General features: G+C 43.0%; 1 protein-coding gene and 1 long non-coding RNA gene across 3 annotated transcripts in view; one reads left to right on the forward strand and one right to left on the reverse strand.

Annotated features, from left to right (window-relative positions):
* Positions 1 to 13,632, forward strand: part of asrgl1 (asparaginase and isoaspartyl peptidase 1) — a 134,040-nt gene extending 120,408 nt beyond the window's left edge. The window contains exons 2-8 of one of the 2 annotated variants that reach the window (XM_060073920.1): positions 5,059 to 5,093; positions 7,939 to 8,147; positions 9,518 to 9,660; positions 10,003 to 10,157; positions 10,291 to 10,412; positions 10,719 to 10,829; positions 12,988 to 13,632. In XM_060073920.1, coding sequence (XP_059929903.1) covers positions 7,961 to 8,147; positions 9,518 to 9,660; positions 10,003 to 10,157; positions 10,291 to 10,412; positions 10,719 to 10,829; positions 12,988 to 13,202 — 933 coding nt within the window. In that variant the 5' untranslated portion in view covers positions 5,059 to 5,093; positions 7,939 to 7,960 and the 3' untranslated portion in view covers positions 13,203 to 13,632. Of the gene's footprint in view, positions 1 to 5,017; positions 5,094 to 7,938; positions 8,148 to 9,517; positions 9,661 to 10,002; positions 10,158 to 10,290; positions 10,413 to 10,718; positions 10,830 to 12,987 lie in introns of those variants that run through there. The other variant, XM_060073919.1, reaches the window with a different exon arrangement.
* LOC132473702 (uncharacterized) overlaps positions 1 to 17,705 on the reverse strand; it is a 215,506-nt gene that overhangs the window by 176,234 nt on the left and 21,567 nt on the right. The window lies entirely within an intron of this gene.

Here is a 17,705-nt window from a genome sequence, read left to right on the forward strand (position 1 = left end):
GCCGAAGCCGCCGCGGGGTCTCGTGTGTGTGCAGTGGGGGCTGTTTGTTGCCGCTGGGCGAGGCGGCGGCTCCTTGTTTCCCAGCGCTGCTGCCGCTGCTGCTGCTGCTGCTGCTGCTGATTCTGCCGCTGTCAGGGAGATGGAACCGTCAATGGGACCGCAGCCCCTCCAGCGCGTGCATCTCTCCGTGGCGGGAACGCGCAGCGCTCTCATTTGAGAATGGGGGGCTCTCACACTCACCGTAAAGAGGAGCGCGCGCGCACACTCCCAGTACGCCTTCTCTCCTCATCCTTCCTCTCTCATCTCAGCCACCAATCACGGCTTCGAAAAGAGTGACGTGCGCGCCCCCTCTTTTCCCTTTACTTCCTCGCTCCCCTCTCACCTTCCTCCTCCACCACCTCCTCCTCCTCTGCGCTCAACTCGTTCACCAGTTCTCATGCACCATTCAAAACACACACAGAGACACACACTCACTCAAACACACACACACACACACACACACACACACACACACACACACACACACACACACACACACACACACACACACACACACACACACACACACACACACACACACACACACACACAAACACACACACACCTCCCCTCCACCTTGTCCTGACCCCCGGGGGAAGGTGTTGTGTGTGTGTTTTTATGTGAACATCTCGTGGGAGCGCCAGCTGAAATACAACAGAAAAACCTATGGGCCTATAGAATAAGCAATTAAGGCTGGGAGATAAAAAAAAATACAGCCTGTGTATGGCTTTTTATTATACCTTCTATGTTAAATTCGTGAATTATTCACACGTTATTCATATGATAGTCATGTATTAAACATGTATTATTATGTTTTATTATTGGATATTCTAATGTCCAAAATAAACACACTTTTATTTTGAAAAGAGAACTGCCGCGCTGTTCTGTGACGCAGCTCGGTCAACCTGGTTGACTTGTTGCTACTGAGCTGGATAATCAAATGAGCAGCCACTACAGATTTGAGCAGTTCTGCTTGTGCCACATGGTAGCTACTGGGAACACAGCCTACAGTTCAGTATGAGAGCTTGTAGTGTAGCCTAAGATTAAACTATTACACAAGGAGTGGGCTTATATTATACAGACGTAGATTTTCTTTTCAATATTTCCTGGCTTAGAAATATATTGATTAATGTATCAGTAATTTAAGGGGGAGGGAGGGGGATTGTATTAATAATTACCTTAACAGGTTTATGAATTCGGCTGTGATGATGGATAGGGCCAATATTACTGATTATTATTTATAGACTATTATAATATATAATAATTACTGTTTGCTGATCAAGTGAGATAGAATGTGTTTAATAGATGCCAGTAAAAGGTATTAAAAGATTACATAAATTCATTCATTTATAAAACTGATCTGATGGTACTTTTTTAATGTTCCACTCTATACAGTGGTTCCAAAGGTGAAGCATTCAGTGTTACAGTAGTTCCACAGCGGGAGTGTTTCGTCCAAGAATGAGAAAAAAGACCATGCATATCCCATGAAAGCATATGTTTATTTAGGTTAAATGATCCCCATAACGATGATTTCCTCTGTGAAGCCAAAAGTGCCTTGGTTCCAAAACATGCAGAGCATGTAAAACAGCGCCATCCTTAGGTGAATACATGCATGTGTTATATATTTTGCAAGTAATTCGTTTAGAAGAAATAATGTGATATAAGTCAATACGGTCAAGCAATTTATCACCATGTGAGATCATGTCATTAATATTTTATTACGTTGGTGACAAACCTGTCAATACACGGTTTAATCAGTCATCCCTTGTGATATAATTTATTTTAGTCATCGCTTCTTCTGATGACATGTTTCAAGCTAACAACAGTTATGAATGGTTTCTTCTCCACATAATGGACAACACCATATACGATTTTATGAGTTTGTAGATAAGTTAAAGACTACAGACATGTGCCGTGTTCCAATACCCGTACTGTCCGCACTTACCAGCCAAAATTTGAGTACACAGTACGTTCCAATTCAGATCCGGCGAAAATAAGTATACTTCAAGGACCCGGATGCCGTACTCAAAACGGGCTAATCGTGAAGTGTGGATCCCAGGACAGTGCCGTGTTCCAATACCCGTACTTCCGTGAGCATACTTAAAGGAAGTACACTATCTGCACTATCCGTACTCACTTGAGTACGGTAATTTTTCAGATGTGAGTGCTGTTCCAAATCGAGTACTCCGTGGTGCACTTACCGGAAATTACGATCACGACTGCCGCCGCGGCTCCTCCCCCGCAATACACATCCCGATTTGAACGGTGAACTCTTTACGCCTAGCAGCTATAAAAAGCTATAGAAACTATACAAACTAAAAAAATGACTCTATTAATGCAGGCTATGTGGAAAATGCGCCGACTTTGGCTCAGCCTGGCTCCGCCTCTTCCGCTACGTAGCTAAGATGGCTGCCGTTGAGTACGGAGAGTGTCCTTCGATAAGAGTGTCCACGATTAGCCCATTTTGAGTACGGCATCCGGGTCCTTGAAGTATACTTATTTTCGCCGGATCTGAATTGGAACGTACTGCGTACTCAAATTTTGAGTACGCAGTACGGGTATTGAAACACGACACACTCCCATGGCACACTCCCCGTACTCAACGGCAGCCATCTTAGCTACGTAGCGGAAGAGGCGGAGCCAGGCTGAGCCAAAGTCGGCGCATTTTCCACATAGCCTGCATTAATAGAGTCATTTTGTAGTTTTTATAGTTTTTATAGCTGCTAGGCGTAAAGAGTTCACCGTTCAAAGCGGGATGTTTATTGCGGGGGAGGAGCCACGGCGGCAGTCGTGATCGTCATTTCCGGTAAGTGCACCACAGAGTACTCGATTTGGAACATCACATCTAAAAAATTAGCGTACTCAAGTGAGTACGGATAGTGCAGATAGTGTACTTCCTTTAAGTATACTCATGGAAGTACGGGTATTGGAATGGTCACTTCGCCATGTCCGCCAAAGCCAAGGCAGACCAAAGGTTCACCAGGGTTAGAATTTGTAGGCGTGGCTTATTTACCATTCCACCTCCAATATAAACTGTTTTCTTGCTTGTGTTCGATAGATGATTCATGAACCACACTCAGAACGCAAGCTTGTTTACCTTGTGTCTCTGTTATAATAAAACACGTGTTGAATATTTACCAGTCGGAGTCATACCTAGCCAGCCCAATACGACTAAAGGATCGAATTAGTTTTTCATCAGTACGTTACACACTCACGCAATGCAACGCAAGATCATAGGCAGCCACGCATGCATGCACGCATACCATTAATAGTAGGAAAATAACCAAAACGTTTTAAGCAAAAGAAAAATCTCCCAAGAGCAATTTATCACCTTAGCTTTAACTTAAACAGTTCAAATATGAATGCATGCAAAATACCAATTAGGCTCTGTGCTCCGTTTACGTTTGTGCCACACCAACCGACGCTGACCGTGCTGCTTAAGACACCATCACACTTTGATCCACTATTAGCCTTGATTTCCAGTCTATCGGTCCACATCGTTCAAGAGACGATGAGACTAGAAAAGACCCAACGTTTTTGGACTGGCCAATCACAAGTCAGTGGTGGTGCTCCAACCGTGATTGGGTTAGGTTGGGATCGGTCATCTTTGCAGTTCGAAGTTCCAATAGACCTCTGAAGAATAAGTCCCGCCTCCTAGGCCCCGGTTCCATCGGTCAAATGTCTATGGAAAATAACATGGTGCTCGATCGAAAATATGAATAGGTTTCAATGGCGAGAAAGTAATTATTTTCTGGTCCCGGTCTTTATTTGCCCTGGATTACACATATGTCGCTTTTTAACACTGTGCACATTGATTTCTCAATGTGCAACAGGTGTGCAGCCTCACCCAGCCCCAGATTCCGATCAGTCAGGGGCCAGGTGAGGCTTCTTAAACCAGCATCATCCACGCACACTCCACAGTTGCTTTGTCAAATTAATTACGAAAGAAAGTCATTGTAGGCTATATATTCTACATGTCTTCATTGTTGTTATTCTGGTCCTGTTCATATTCTGTATCACTTTGGGGACTTTTAACACTTCATGCACACAGCTTCTAGGATGTATCAGAGAATGGAAATTGCGTTTTGGTAGATTTGATTTGTGATGAAACTCAAAACCTCTCGACCTTAGCTGAATGTGAGGGAGCTTAACCTATAGAAGCAGGTCATCAGACTAGACATCACAGTCCAAACTTATTTCATTGTTGTTTTTCATCCGATCATTTGATTTCATTATTGTCGGACCTCACTGTTGCCATCTAAAATGTTTGGTACCATAAAATAAATTCAAAATTCAACCGGTTAAAATCTAATTAGTATAACCAAGGGTACAGATATCATTACAACTTAGAATGATCAAATGATCTGCTCTAACAAACAGCTCAGACCAATGAGCAGGATACAAAGCGGTGACCTAAAAAAAAAACGTCAACAAGTTTTTGTGTCTATTAAAAATATACAGTCAATTACATAATTTATTAATAAATAATTTATATTTAGGGGGATAACTTGTATTGTTTCTCCGGAGATGGAGTGGTCTCGTTCCCTCTGTCCCCCCAGGTCCTGGGCCCTTAAGGATAACCACATGCATAATGGGGTTTACATGAAAATGCAGAGGTCTACAGCATAGAGGACTACAGCACTCAAGCATTTCCATACAATTGATGATTTGATGATCTAAATTAGTAAGGGGTTAAATGGAGGATTGGTTGGTTACCAGCTCTTCAGGAAGGCGATGACGAATGGTTGGTGTGCGAAATGTGTTTTGTTGGCTCAAATATCAGGTCAGCTTAATAGCTCAGATAATGTAACAGAAAGACAAATTGAGGCAGAATAGTCCCCACATTTTGAATAGTTGTTTTCATATGTTTATATATACTATATATATAGATACATGCTTTTTTTTATATTTTAATTAATTATTAAATAATAATTATGAATTGCTGTCGAAATAGTGAGCACTGCTCCGCCTACATGGACCAATCAAAAAGAAGACAGGAAGACGAGAAGGAGAAGGAAGGAAATCTTATGTCTCGGGAAAGAAAGAAGCAAAAGGTACTGTTTTACTTATTTCTGCAAAACCGCGTTAGCTTGAAGAGATCATGGATATTAAGCATATAATCAAAAATAGCTTGATAATGTAGAAGAAGCCCTATGTAGATATACCGCACTGCATAACTTGACGTCAATTTCGGTTGCGCAATACCCTCCAAAGTCCAAATCATACACTTGACTTGGGATTGCACAGTTTTGCTGAACTGAGCTGAGCTTATGCTCTTCCGTTTTATTATTTATTTCTGACTTTCTTTATTATTCTACACAAACTTTTGCTCCACACTAAACATGTTGACGTCCAATGAGCGTCTATTTGATGTTGCTTAATCTACGTCCCTAGGGGGTTTCACTTGTTGACCTTCCAAGGGAAATTATTATCTTGCTCGTAGGCCTACTCCTCTTTCTTTATAGGTCCATACTGTGGCGAGCACAGGGACTCTCTAAATCGACGCCACTTCGACCTGGGCGGGACTTTACGTCCTACGTCACTCGCTATGAGTGTGCATGTGTGCGCGTAGCCGTCACTCGCGATGGGTGTGCAGAGCAAGAGACTACACCACATCAGGCGACCGAAATGATAGCGAAAGAGCGCATAACAGCGTTTTTGGCTGGGTTGTAGGCAGTGGAGGGAAACACAACATTAGGTTTTGAATAACTGGTGTAATGGCCTCTTCTTTTTGGAAACGAGACAAATACCATGGAATCTCAACTTGAAATACCCCCCCCCCCTAATGATATGAGTTCGAATCCCGTATTTATTATTTAAAGAACATACATTTTCCATTTATTTTGGCTGAAAATGGTTCAACGTGACAAGTTTCCTCCAATTAGACTCCAAATACGAATGAGATGGGTATGTTTAGTCATTTTATTTAATACAAATCATAGAGGCATTCGCAAGGACAGCTACGAGTCTTTTTTCCCGATTTCCAACAGCTGCCGTTGTGAGTACCAGATTGACTGAGTAGGGTCTATCTGCAGCCGGAGCCACTTGCCAAACACGCCCATTGCTCTGCCAGACACGCCCATTGCTCTGTCAGACACGCCCTTGCTCTGCCAAACACGCCCTTGCTCTGCCAAACACGCCCATAGCTCGTGCGCGTGTGTAATGCTACAGAATATAAACCCGCCGCCCAGTCCCGTCCTGATACGTTGCAGTCACGTGACTACCACGTGGTCGACTACCACGTGTGACTACCACGTGGTCGACTACCACGTGTTCGGCAACAAGCGCGAATGGTTTTTGAAACCTGCTTTAAACACTCAGTTTACTAGATAAATTCGATTAAACAATTCAATACAATACAAATATAAATGAAAAACAAGTGTTATCTAGCGATCCGTTATCTGTATTATGTTATTTCGTCTTTGGAAACATGAGCCGAATGTTTTTTGAAACCCACCCGGCAACGGACAACCCAATCAAATCAGTTGTCAAGTTGTCAACAACTGATGACATAGGCCGGTACAAATTTGCCATGACACCACCACATAGAACGAGCAATGGGTGTGTTTGGCAATAGGCGCGTTTGGCAGAGCAATGGGCGTGTCTGGCAGAGCAATGGGCGTGTTTGGCAAGTGGCTCCGGCTGCAGATAGACCTACTTGGATTGACTCGGCTGCCAGATCGACTCGGGGTCCTAAGTGCCATTAAAGATCCACGGTCTTTTAAAATTAAGTGCTTAAATACGAGGGAAAATGTACAATTAAAATAAATCTATTAAAAGCAATAATGACGCACTTCCTGTAAACGCTGTCTTTCAAATGCGCATGCGCGTTTCATTCATTCCCATGTTATTCCCAAGTATTGACGATCTCTTTTTGCTTTCTAATCTATGAATAATAATCAAATGTACAAATTATTGTTGCCTATACTTGGGTAATATGTAAAAGAAGAATCGGTTAACTCCATTCACTGAACGGGGCGATCCACTTTATTTTCAGCGCTCCCAACACAGAGTCAAAACAGCGACCCACACGCAGACACTTCCGTTCTCCTCCTTCAGAATAAGAGTCCCTAACAGGAACTGGGTTACATATGCATTCATCAGTGCTTTTAGACGTGTTTCCGTGTTTCGTGGTTCTGTGGGGCATGGGAGCTGCGATGCAGTAGTAACGTCTGGGCTCACGTCTGGTGTTTCCCTTGCCACTCGATACAATATAATCAAACTACAAACTACTAGACCTAGTTTCAAATTGCAACACTTTAGTGATACAATTGTATATTGTATTTGTTGAACTCTCAATTTTTTTGTCCAACTGTTTGACATTATTAAAATGGTTTGCATGGTTATAACTCAGTTCAAATCTAGTTAAGCTATTCAACATTTTATACATCTTAAACTATAGGCCTTTAGCGGTTTTACACCTGTTGAGGCTAATTTTATACTACAGCAGTTACCTCATTTTCTGCAGGAAATGCATTTCTTGTTCATATTATCATGTGCGGTTGAAATTAGATCATGCACCAATGTAGGAAAAACATATATTTGTATGCATCAGTACCAATATCTAAGATAACCTATTTGATAATTTGCTTGTTTTTAATGACAATAGCAGCTATTTGAAGCAGCTATTTTCTGACAGAATTTGATTTGACCATTAAAGTGAAAAAAACATGCATCAGAAAGCCTATCGGTAGCTTTTCTCTTGGGTGATAGTGATTCATCTTACCATTAGGTGGCAGCAAACCCCAAAGTATATAGTATATATATTGTTTTCATCAAAAAGCTCTATGTAGTAATGATGCCACCGTGATGCCAGGTCAAAGTGAAGACATTGATCTAGCCATCAAAATAGCTTCCACGTTGACCTCTGACCTCTAATGCTTGTTGGTTTTCCCTTAGACTTTCCCTCTGTTTGATTGGCATGTTGCCTGTGCTGGTCGTCCACGGGGGGGCAGGACAGATCCCCAAAGAGCGGGTAGAGATGGCATCTGCAGGGGTGCGAGCCGCGGCCCGGGCTGGCTACGCTGTGCTGCAGGGGGGGCGGAGCAGCATGGACGCAGTGGTGGAGGCCGTCACCAATTTAGAAAACAACCCCAGCTTTAACGCAGGTGAGAGACTATGCCCAAATTCGGACGACGTCATCTCATAATACCACTTTGTACCTCAAGAAGTGATTGCCGTTACTGCAGTGTTGATGTCTGCCAATACTGCACCTTGGAGTCTGCCTTCAGTCCTACACAAGCGGATGAATAGGTAGCGCCCCCAAGGGGGCGTATTCTAACCTCTTGTCAATCATGGCTCTAACCGGGTATCAGAACACTACAAGGAACTGGTCCAAGACATATTCACTGTAAACAGTAAGGGGAAGCAAGCACTTTGGGAGGGACTGTGCATTTCCTTGTTTCTTACAAAGTTTCTGATTATGTACTGCCCTATATTTTTTGGAGGATTAATTTGACATTAATTGGACAAATCTTAAATCCGTAGTTTCACCTTTTAACATTGAATTGAACAAAACTGAAACTTGGGATGAAAATACCCTCACATAAACACAAATAACTTGTGGCTGAGCAGGAATAGGTAAATATGTGTGGTCCACTGCAATCTTTACACCTGGCCGCCATGTGGCCAGCCAATCAGCAGTGACCAAACCAACACATACAACCAATTTAACACCAACCTAATTTATGCAACAGTCAAACTCGGACCACAGGCTAGCACAGAAGGATACCTGAACGAAGGGAGAGACATCAACGCAAGCACGTATAACATGGGTCATATCGAAGCTGTGTTTGTCTATTCACATTCTTGGCTGCTAACCCATCAGCAAAAACAATATACAGTTTAAAGACCAACCAATTCTACCTTTGACTCAAATGTTTAATTGAGGTGCCATCACAACCTATAGATTTCTGGGTGGCCTCCCTTGTAGGAGGACTGCATAGGTAATGTAACAATGTTAAGCTTTGAGGAGCTTATGATTGCATACTAGCGTGCTTGTAGGAAAGTGTGATGCATAAGTCCTCCTTAGTCATAGATCCTCCCCCCTCCAAGCAGATGTGTATCTATGCTCTGCTCATGCTATGGCCTAGAGAGGTATGCAGCAATGTTGCAAGGATATGCTCTCAAAGCACTAACTTTATGTCAATGAAACGGCTGTCAAAACATTCTATCTGCGGTAATGATCATGCATTCCTTTATGTTATCTGAACTATGGATGTCGCCTTTATGGAGAATTACAGAGCAGGGAGTGAGCAAGGCTGGCGAAGGTTTTTAATGTATCCTGTGAGATGTTGTGTACTGACAACTGTTGACCGAGTCTATAGGGAATACTTTACTGTGTAGTAAACAGATACTCAAAACCTGCGATTACATAAACAAACAACTTCAGGTAAATCTTTTATTTCTGATGGCACATTCAGTAATACAGTTTGGGTCTTCCACTGTATTCATGTCATATCTCTTATTACCATGGCAGGCTATGGCTCAGTGCTGAATGTTAAAGGAGAGGTGGAGATGGACGCCATTGTGATGGATGGACGTACGCTGGCCAGCGGTGCCGTTTCTGCTGTTCGAAACATAGCCAACCCTATTCAGCTGGCCCGGCTGGTCATGGAGCAGGTACAATGTCCTGTTTAGGGTGCAAGTGATTTGTACCACGCTTATGTCATTTAATAAGCAAATAGAAACGCATCTATGTTCGTACAGAATGCACACACGTTACGGCAAAAATCGGACCTCATGAGGGTTAGGGTTAGTGGGAATCGTCATAATAAACGGCGGTAGTCATATATTGGTTTGGGCATTTAATCACGCATCGTTTTTTCAGTATCCAAGTAACTTCACGCCGTCCAATGTGCTTTTATCAATATTTGTGATATTTACTCAGTGCCTGTTTTGATATACCTTTCAAGATACTCATGGGGTTGCTACAGCCTTCCTAAAGCCTGTGTTGTCTTTCAGACCAGCCACCTATGCCTGACAGCGGGGGGTGCCGGACAGTTTGCCCGGGCCATGGGGATGCCGGAGGTCCCGGGGGACTCCCTGATCACTGAGTACGCCCGCACGCGCTGGAAGAAGAACCTGGCCCCCGACGCAAACCCTGTTGAGAGTCAGATGTGAGTGGTGGAGTTGTTTTGCATTTTGGGACGCAATGTGTACTGATACACTTGCTGACTCTGCGTCTCAGAACTACCAAGTGGAGAACTTTGGTGAGTCGTAACTGCTGTGTGTGCACACGCGTGTGTGTAGGGGAAAGATGGGTACGGTGGGCGCAGTAGCAGTGGATGAGGACGGGAGCATCGCCTGTGCCACGTCCACGGGCGGCATGCTCAACAAGATGGAGGGCCGAGTGGGAGACACGGCCTGCATAGGTCAGTGCCGAAATGTCTTACGAACAACGTTTTTAAACAAACAAACAAATGTATTTTCTTCAGCAAGTAGCCTTTCGGTGGAGACACTGTTTATGTCTCTGGGAAAATTATCCGCTTGTCGCCAAAGGTGTCGCAAAAGGACAAAACGGAAATCTCGAAGGTGAAAATCTTAAGTGTGTGTGTGTGTGTGTGTGTGTGTGTGTGTGTGTGTGTGTGTGTGTGTGTGTGTGTGTGTGTGTGTGTGTGTGTGTGTGTGTGTGTGTGTGTGTGTGTGTGTGTGTGTGTGTGTGTGTGTGTGTGTGTCAGGGTGTGGGGGCTATGCTGATAACAGAGCAGGAGCAGTATCTCCTACAGGCCATGGAGAAGCCATCATGAAAGTGACGCTGGCTAGACTCATCCTGTTCCACATGGCGCAAGGTACACACACGCTCACCCTGGATCAAAAAGGCCTATCAACTTCAACAACATGCATGCTCATACAACAAAGCCCATATTAAAGCTAGAGGAGGGTTTTGGCTGAAACTGCAGCCTGGCTATAGCAAAGGCAACTAAAACTACAGGACGGTTTCACCATGTCATCTGAATTTCCAAGTTGCCCCATTGGGAATTATGGATACAACAATGATAGTAAAGAAGCAAGCAACCAGTTATTTATGGAAGCATATATGTAGCAAAATTCAAATGGCAATGCAATTTGCAATTTGCAATTCAATAAGTAATTACGTTATGCAATTGACAATGCATTATGCAATTTCATAATGTAATTTGTAAATACGTTATTCAAAGTGTATTTTAATATGCAAAGTGACAATGCAATCCTCAATTACATTTGCAAAAGTTATAACAATAAAAATACAATAACATTTTGTCAAATTCTTTTGAGTTCCTTTATTCAAATTGAAAAGCTATAGCGTCCCCGTGATTGCAATCCACTTCGCCACGCTCCGTGTGTTGCGATATTCATGACATATGACATTTCAATCCGCAAAACGGAATCCAAAACAGAATCCAAAACGGAATCCAAAGAGGAATACAAATAGGAATCCAAAACGGAATCCAAAGAGGAATCCAAATAGGAATCCAAAGAGGAATACAAATAGGAATCCAAAAAGTCAATATGCAAAGTGGCAAACGTATCAGCCAATCAGCGTCTGGACGTCACTTTCTATTGTCTCCAAATATCTCCACGGTAATAATAATAATAATAATAATACATTTAATTTAAAGGGCGCCTTTCAAGACACCCAAGGTCACCTTACAGAGCATAAAGTTATCATAAATAGTTTAAAACAACACATTGTGGAAAAATAATAATAATAAATAAATAAATAAAACAAAAACAAAACAAACAAACAATCAAGACAGTGATCAGTTAGACGTATTGTGCGAGTTTGAACAGGTGAGTTGTGACTTGAAGGTTGTAATGGTGTATGACTGTTTTATGTGTGGGGGGAGGGAGTTCCAGAGCCTGGGTGCTGAACAGCTGAATGACCGGGCACCCATTGTAGTGAGTCGTGATGTGGGGATACATAGTAGTCCAGCAGAGGTTGAGCGGAGGGAGCGGGAGGGAGTGTATTCTTGGAGGAGGTCGCAGAGGTAACTGGGGGCTAGGTTGTGGAGAGCTTTGTAGGTGAGGAGTGGGTGGAGACGGTGGGTCACCCGACCCTATGTTTTGCACCCAGTGCCTGTAGCACTTGGGAAATCTTTGTGTATACCACACTGGCGTCAAAACGTACCAGTGAGGATAAGTCGTATCCTATCTCCCAGAACACGCACTCTATCTACTGCATCTGTGTCTTCAACACGATTGTTCTCCACATCATCGGCCAAACTTCGGAGCGTATCAATAATCTCCATTGGTGACCATGGACCATAGGCTACGAACTAGAAGGGAACAAGGAAATTACGAGCAAGTGACGTAGTTGCCGCCCAGACGCTGATTGGCTGATACGTTTGCCACTTTGCATATTGACTTTTTGGATTCCTATTTGTATTCCTCTTTGGATTCCTATTTGTATTCCTCTTTGGATTCCTATTTGTATTCCTCTTTGGATTCCTATTTGGATTCCTCTTTGGATTCCTCTTTGGATTCCTCTTTGGATTCCGTTTTGCCAAATCTTTTGCAAAGCGTTCGTTTTGCGGATTGAAATGTCATTTGAATATCGCAACACACGGAGCGTGGCGAAGTGGATTGCAATCACGGGGACGCTATAGCTTTTCAATTTGTATAAAGGAACTCAAAGAATTTGACAAAATGTTATTCTATTTGTATTGTTATAACTTTTGCAAATTTAATTGAGGATTGCATTGTCACTTTGCATGTTAAAATACACTTTGAATAACGTATTTACAAATTACATTATAAAATTGCATAATGAATTGTCAAATGCATAATGTAATTCCAAATTGCATTGCCATTTGAATTTTGCTACATATATGCTTCCATAGTTATTATTATTTTTATAAAATAGTAAAAAAATTACGAGGATGGTCAATTCGAGTGTGTGTGACATGGCGTGAAACCCTCCAATAGCATCCATGGTGACTCTGTTTCCCATATTCCCCCTCCTGCTAGGCATGTCCCCGGAGGAGGCCAGCGACCTGGGCCTGGCCACCATGAAGGAACGAGTGGAGGGGCTGGGCGGCGTGGTGACGGTAGACCCCCAGGGCCGATGGGCCGCCCGCTTCACCACCACCCAGATGGCGTGGGCCGCGGCACAGGGGGGCACCCTGCACTTCGGCGTGTTCTCCGGAGAGGACGTTACCCAGGACATCGGCGACCCCAACTGATGGCTGAGCAGCGGCGCCGCGTTACGTTTCAGAGGCCGAGGTGTTTATCCGGATGCTTTTATTTTGGTATTATTTGCGAATCACCAATCAAGTCGTTATTATTTTAAATGAACAGGGGAGAAGCAAGACACACTGGAACGTGGGGGCCTGGGGTATTTGAGATGAGGGCCTTCTGGACTTGTATTTCAATATTAGAGACCTTATTACTTTTTAAACTACTTGATTTAAATGGCTGCAGGACATTTCATGTTTTTATTTCATTAGTTAGTGTTAAAAATTCTATATTGTATTGAATATATTCGTATGCAACTATGTAAAACAATACATTTATGTTAAGTTTAAACTGAAAGTCTTTCAAATGATTATTGTTCTCATTTCAATGTGTCGTGAAAAAAAATGATTGGTAATAATAAATCCTCTAGAAATTTTACATTTAGTCATTTGGCAGTCTTCTTTCTAGAGCAACTTCCATTGTGTCCTTATAACAGAGCAGTTGCATTTTTGTCCACTGGCTAAAGCTGTTCTATTCGCATTTGGTAAACTGGACATTGGCACTTTCGTCCACTGGATGGGGCTATTTCTACGAAGATGGATGACAACAATTTGGACGGTTGTTGGCTTTAATGACAGTTGCGGGAGATTACCTATATCAATTAGGGTGGCCTATCAAATGTATTTATGCATGTCGAGGTTAAAATATGACATGTAGCCTTGAAAAGGCAGCATCTTGGAACCTTTTTCAGTAAATTTAGAAAATTGTAGTAGGCCTACTGACAAATGATCACTAATCCGAAACTTTTGTGTTGTTCATCCTAAAAAGAGCTCACTAACAGCCTTCCATAAAATCATCTGAAAATAGATCATCCATCGACTTTATTATTTATTTTTACTGTTAAACATTCACCTTCAGGTCACATATGTAGACAAGCACCTTAAAAAGTAGCCGAACACTAGATTAGACCACTAGGCTATAAATAGGCCCACTATGTGTCTTGGTGTTTTGGCCTGTAGCCTTCAAGAGATAATGACAATTGCATATTTAGTATGGTACTATGCAGGCCTATTTGGCATTTGTCAACATTACTTCAAAGACCCCGGAGTTGAGCAGGTCAAACTTGGTGCAACAGCGCCCCCGTTCCAGCAGGGGAGAAAGGGGGCTGGACTCCACTCCGTCTTTTCCTTTTCCTACAAAACCCCACGGAGTTGGCAGCCTCGGAGATCACAGCTGGGACACTCGGGAAAAAACTAGGGAGATGCCGGGCATAGCGGACGAACTTGCCGCCCCGGTTTCTTGTATGTATTTTCCCACATTTGGCTCATCGTATACAGACGAAGTAGCCTATATACGATGATATTGTGTGTATTTATCTCAGCAACGTTTTTTGTTTTTGTAAGCTGTCTTAGTTTTTCTTCGTTTAAAAAAGGAAAAAGTGCATTGACTAGTCTAAAAGTGAATTAGAGAACGGGACAGGACCGGTGTTCTTGGCCGGTGCATTGGCGCAGAAACGTAGCCTATTGGAAAGGTAAGCGTCCGTTCACTTTGCTCAGTAACCTGCTCTCTGCTTAGGTATGCATTGTTGATTAAATCAGTCTTCATGAGGACTTCATGCTGGTTAATGATATAGTACATCATACAATATACTTTAAAACGCTTTATATGTTGACCAATACATTGTCAGTCGGGTCGTCTAGGACTGTAGGCTACTTTATTGGGACATTCTAACGGCCTGCGTTTTTGCATTTGTAGTTGGGCTGAGATCACTTGAGATAAGCTAGACAGAAAGTGAGTAGGGGGAACTATAAAGTTATCAGAAGTCACATTTGTGGTGAGGTAAGGAGAAACTGAAAGCAATTGCAAGCAATAGTCCTAATCTGAGCCGGTTTAAATGCACTGCGGAATCCTCGGCGGAGTGGAGTCCGGAATCTTGGCGGCCCACAGCGTCTTTCCCATGGGATGATGGGCCCGTTTGGTTCCCAGGGATGTGGGACTCTGGAAACACAGAGGACAGTCATTCGCAGAGTGGACCCAGCAATGCAGGCCTCTAGAAAAGGGGAAAAAAGTGACTTGTACAATAACATTGTTGAATAGTCGTCACAGCAAATCATCGAGTAGACCCGTCAAAACAACTATTTTTGTGTGTCAATATTTTGTAGGACTATATAAGATACAAATATTATTTTGGGGTTGTGAGTGATAGACTACGGTATTTATTCTACACAATTTGTTATTCAAGATCGTGTGTGTGTGTGTGTGTGTGTGTGTGTGTGTGTGTGTGTGTGTGTGTGTGTGTGTGTGTGTGTGTGTGTGTGTGTGTGTGTGTGTGTGTGTGTGTGTGTGTGTGTGTTGGGGGGGGTGTCCCACCATAGTTGTTTGTGTTGACCCAGTGCTCTCTGGGCTCTTTGTGTTTGAGGAGGGGTCTCCGGCCGTGCTGGGCCGTCTTTGGGAGGTTCCCATGGAGATGACAGCGGCCACTTCCTGGCTCCTCATTCCATCAGAACACAGGGAGGAGGAAGAGGGTGAGGAGGAGGGTGAGGAGGAGGAGGAGGAGGAGGAGGAGGAGGAGGAGGAGGAGGAGGAGGAGGAGGAGGTAGACAGGGCAGGGAGCTGCACATGAACAAAAAATCCACCAACTAGAGGACGGATTGTAAGACGGTTAAATGTCTTTGACTGTCATTTGTTTTAAAGCCATTTTGCAAATAGTAGTAAAATTAAAAACCCTAAATAGGCTTTATCTCCGTCAAGTAATATAAATAAATACAAAAAGTTGACTCGTTTATTTTACGATAACTTTATGCAAAAAAAAATATTGGCTGCCATAGAAGATTACCCATGAAATGTCCAATGTATCTTGTAAATCTGTGTAAGATGTAGGCTGTAAGACGTTTAATGTCAGGCTCTTGAAGAAGGTCCTAGAACATTCACGTCTGTTCCATCCAGTGAGGGTTCAGAGGGCCTTGTCTTTTTCAGATTGGCTTTACAATACAGGTTCAGTGAGGAAGAAAGGTTAAGTTACTGTTTGACCAGCGACCTCTGAGGAGCTGTCCCCCCACCACCCCTTCCTACGCGGCCATTTTGTTTTTCCTTGACAAAGTTAATGGTAATGTAGTTTGTTAATAACCAGTGTTCCAGGTGTTCCAGTCCACTGCCTGTCGTGCTCAGAATACCAGCCCTGCATTTAAAGCTGCAGACCTGACCCCTGTTTTGAAAGGTCAGAGAGAGAGAGAGAGAGAGAGAGAGAGAGAGAGAGAGAGAGAGAGAGAGAGAGAGAGAGAGAGAGAGAGAGAGAGAGAGAGAGAGAGAGAGAGAGAGAGAGAGAGAGAGAGAGAGAGAGAGAGAGAGAGAGAGAGAGCTTAAAGGCGGGGCCTTTAGTGTATCTGATAACGAGTGGAAAGTAGGAGCACTCCAGCTAGCCCCCCCCACCCGCACGCACGCACGCACAAACACACCTGAAGGTCATCACCGCAGAGTATAGGCGCAGTGACAGGGTCAGTTGTGAAGGTTATGTTAGGCGTGTAACAATATGTTATGTCATGTAAAGACCAGCAAGGATGCAGCCTACCAGAACAACGATTTACTACCCAAACCTCACAGGATGAAAAATGTAGGGACGCCAGTGGGACACACACACCAGACAAGAAGTACTGCACCGCAGGACATTTTGTTTTTGGGTGTGTGTTGTTGTTATATGTTGTTTGCAACATGACACCCATGTTGTCCAAATTTCATTTGGAGGGCAGTTAGTGAAATGGAGAACGCATGCACCGGCACTCTGTTTATGTTAAAAGTGTGGAACCAAATCTTCGAGAAATACAGCTGAAAAGACAAACTCTTCCACAGCGTGAGTTGCTGCTCCCAAGTCACTATGCTTAGGATGGGTTGTACTGGTAACGTTTTACATAAGGGTTCATTCATTAAGAGGTATGCAGTAAAAACCTATAACTAAGAATGAACTAATAGTTTACTGCAGTTCATGTTAACCATGGAATTAATTTATGTTCAGAGAAGGAGCTTGCTGGGTTAGCATTAGCTCTCCGTTCACCGTCTCCATTGACTTGTAGAGTTGAAGTAGCCTAGCTCCCGTCATGTGAGCGGAATACACTTTTAATCTTTTTTTGTTAATTACTAAAGATTTTTTTACGTGTTCTAAATATGTGTCGCTTATTTAAAACGAGTGCTTATAACTACAAAACAAGATGGTGGATTTCATATGCAGTTGTTTCTTCTGGCTTGGTGGTCTACGCAGAGGGTAATCGGTGAACAACGCATCACAGGTAGCCTAATAATAACAGCACAGAAGATAATGACAAATAATCTCTGCATTTGAAGACAAGCTACAATCTTTTGAATAAGAATCTTTCCGTAACACATTTTAACCTTTGGAAATTAATTAAAAGTTAGGTTACTGTAACCCTTTAAGTCAAAGGACCTGGCTAACAGAAAGCAACTACCAAGCCAGCAAACTTCTAAATGAACACTTCCCTATAACTTTCATGAATCTGGAT

Source organism: Gadus macrocephalus, chromosome 15 (assembly GCF_031168955.1).
Source record: "Gadus macrocephalus chromosome 15, ASM3116895v1".
NCBI classification, from domain to species: domain Eukaryota; kingdom Metazoa; phylum Chordata; class Actinopteri; order Gadiformes; family Gadidae; genus Gadus; species Gadus macrocephalus.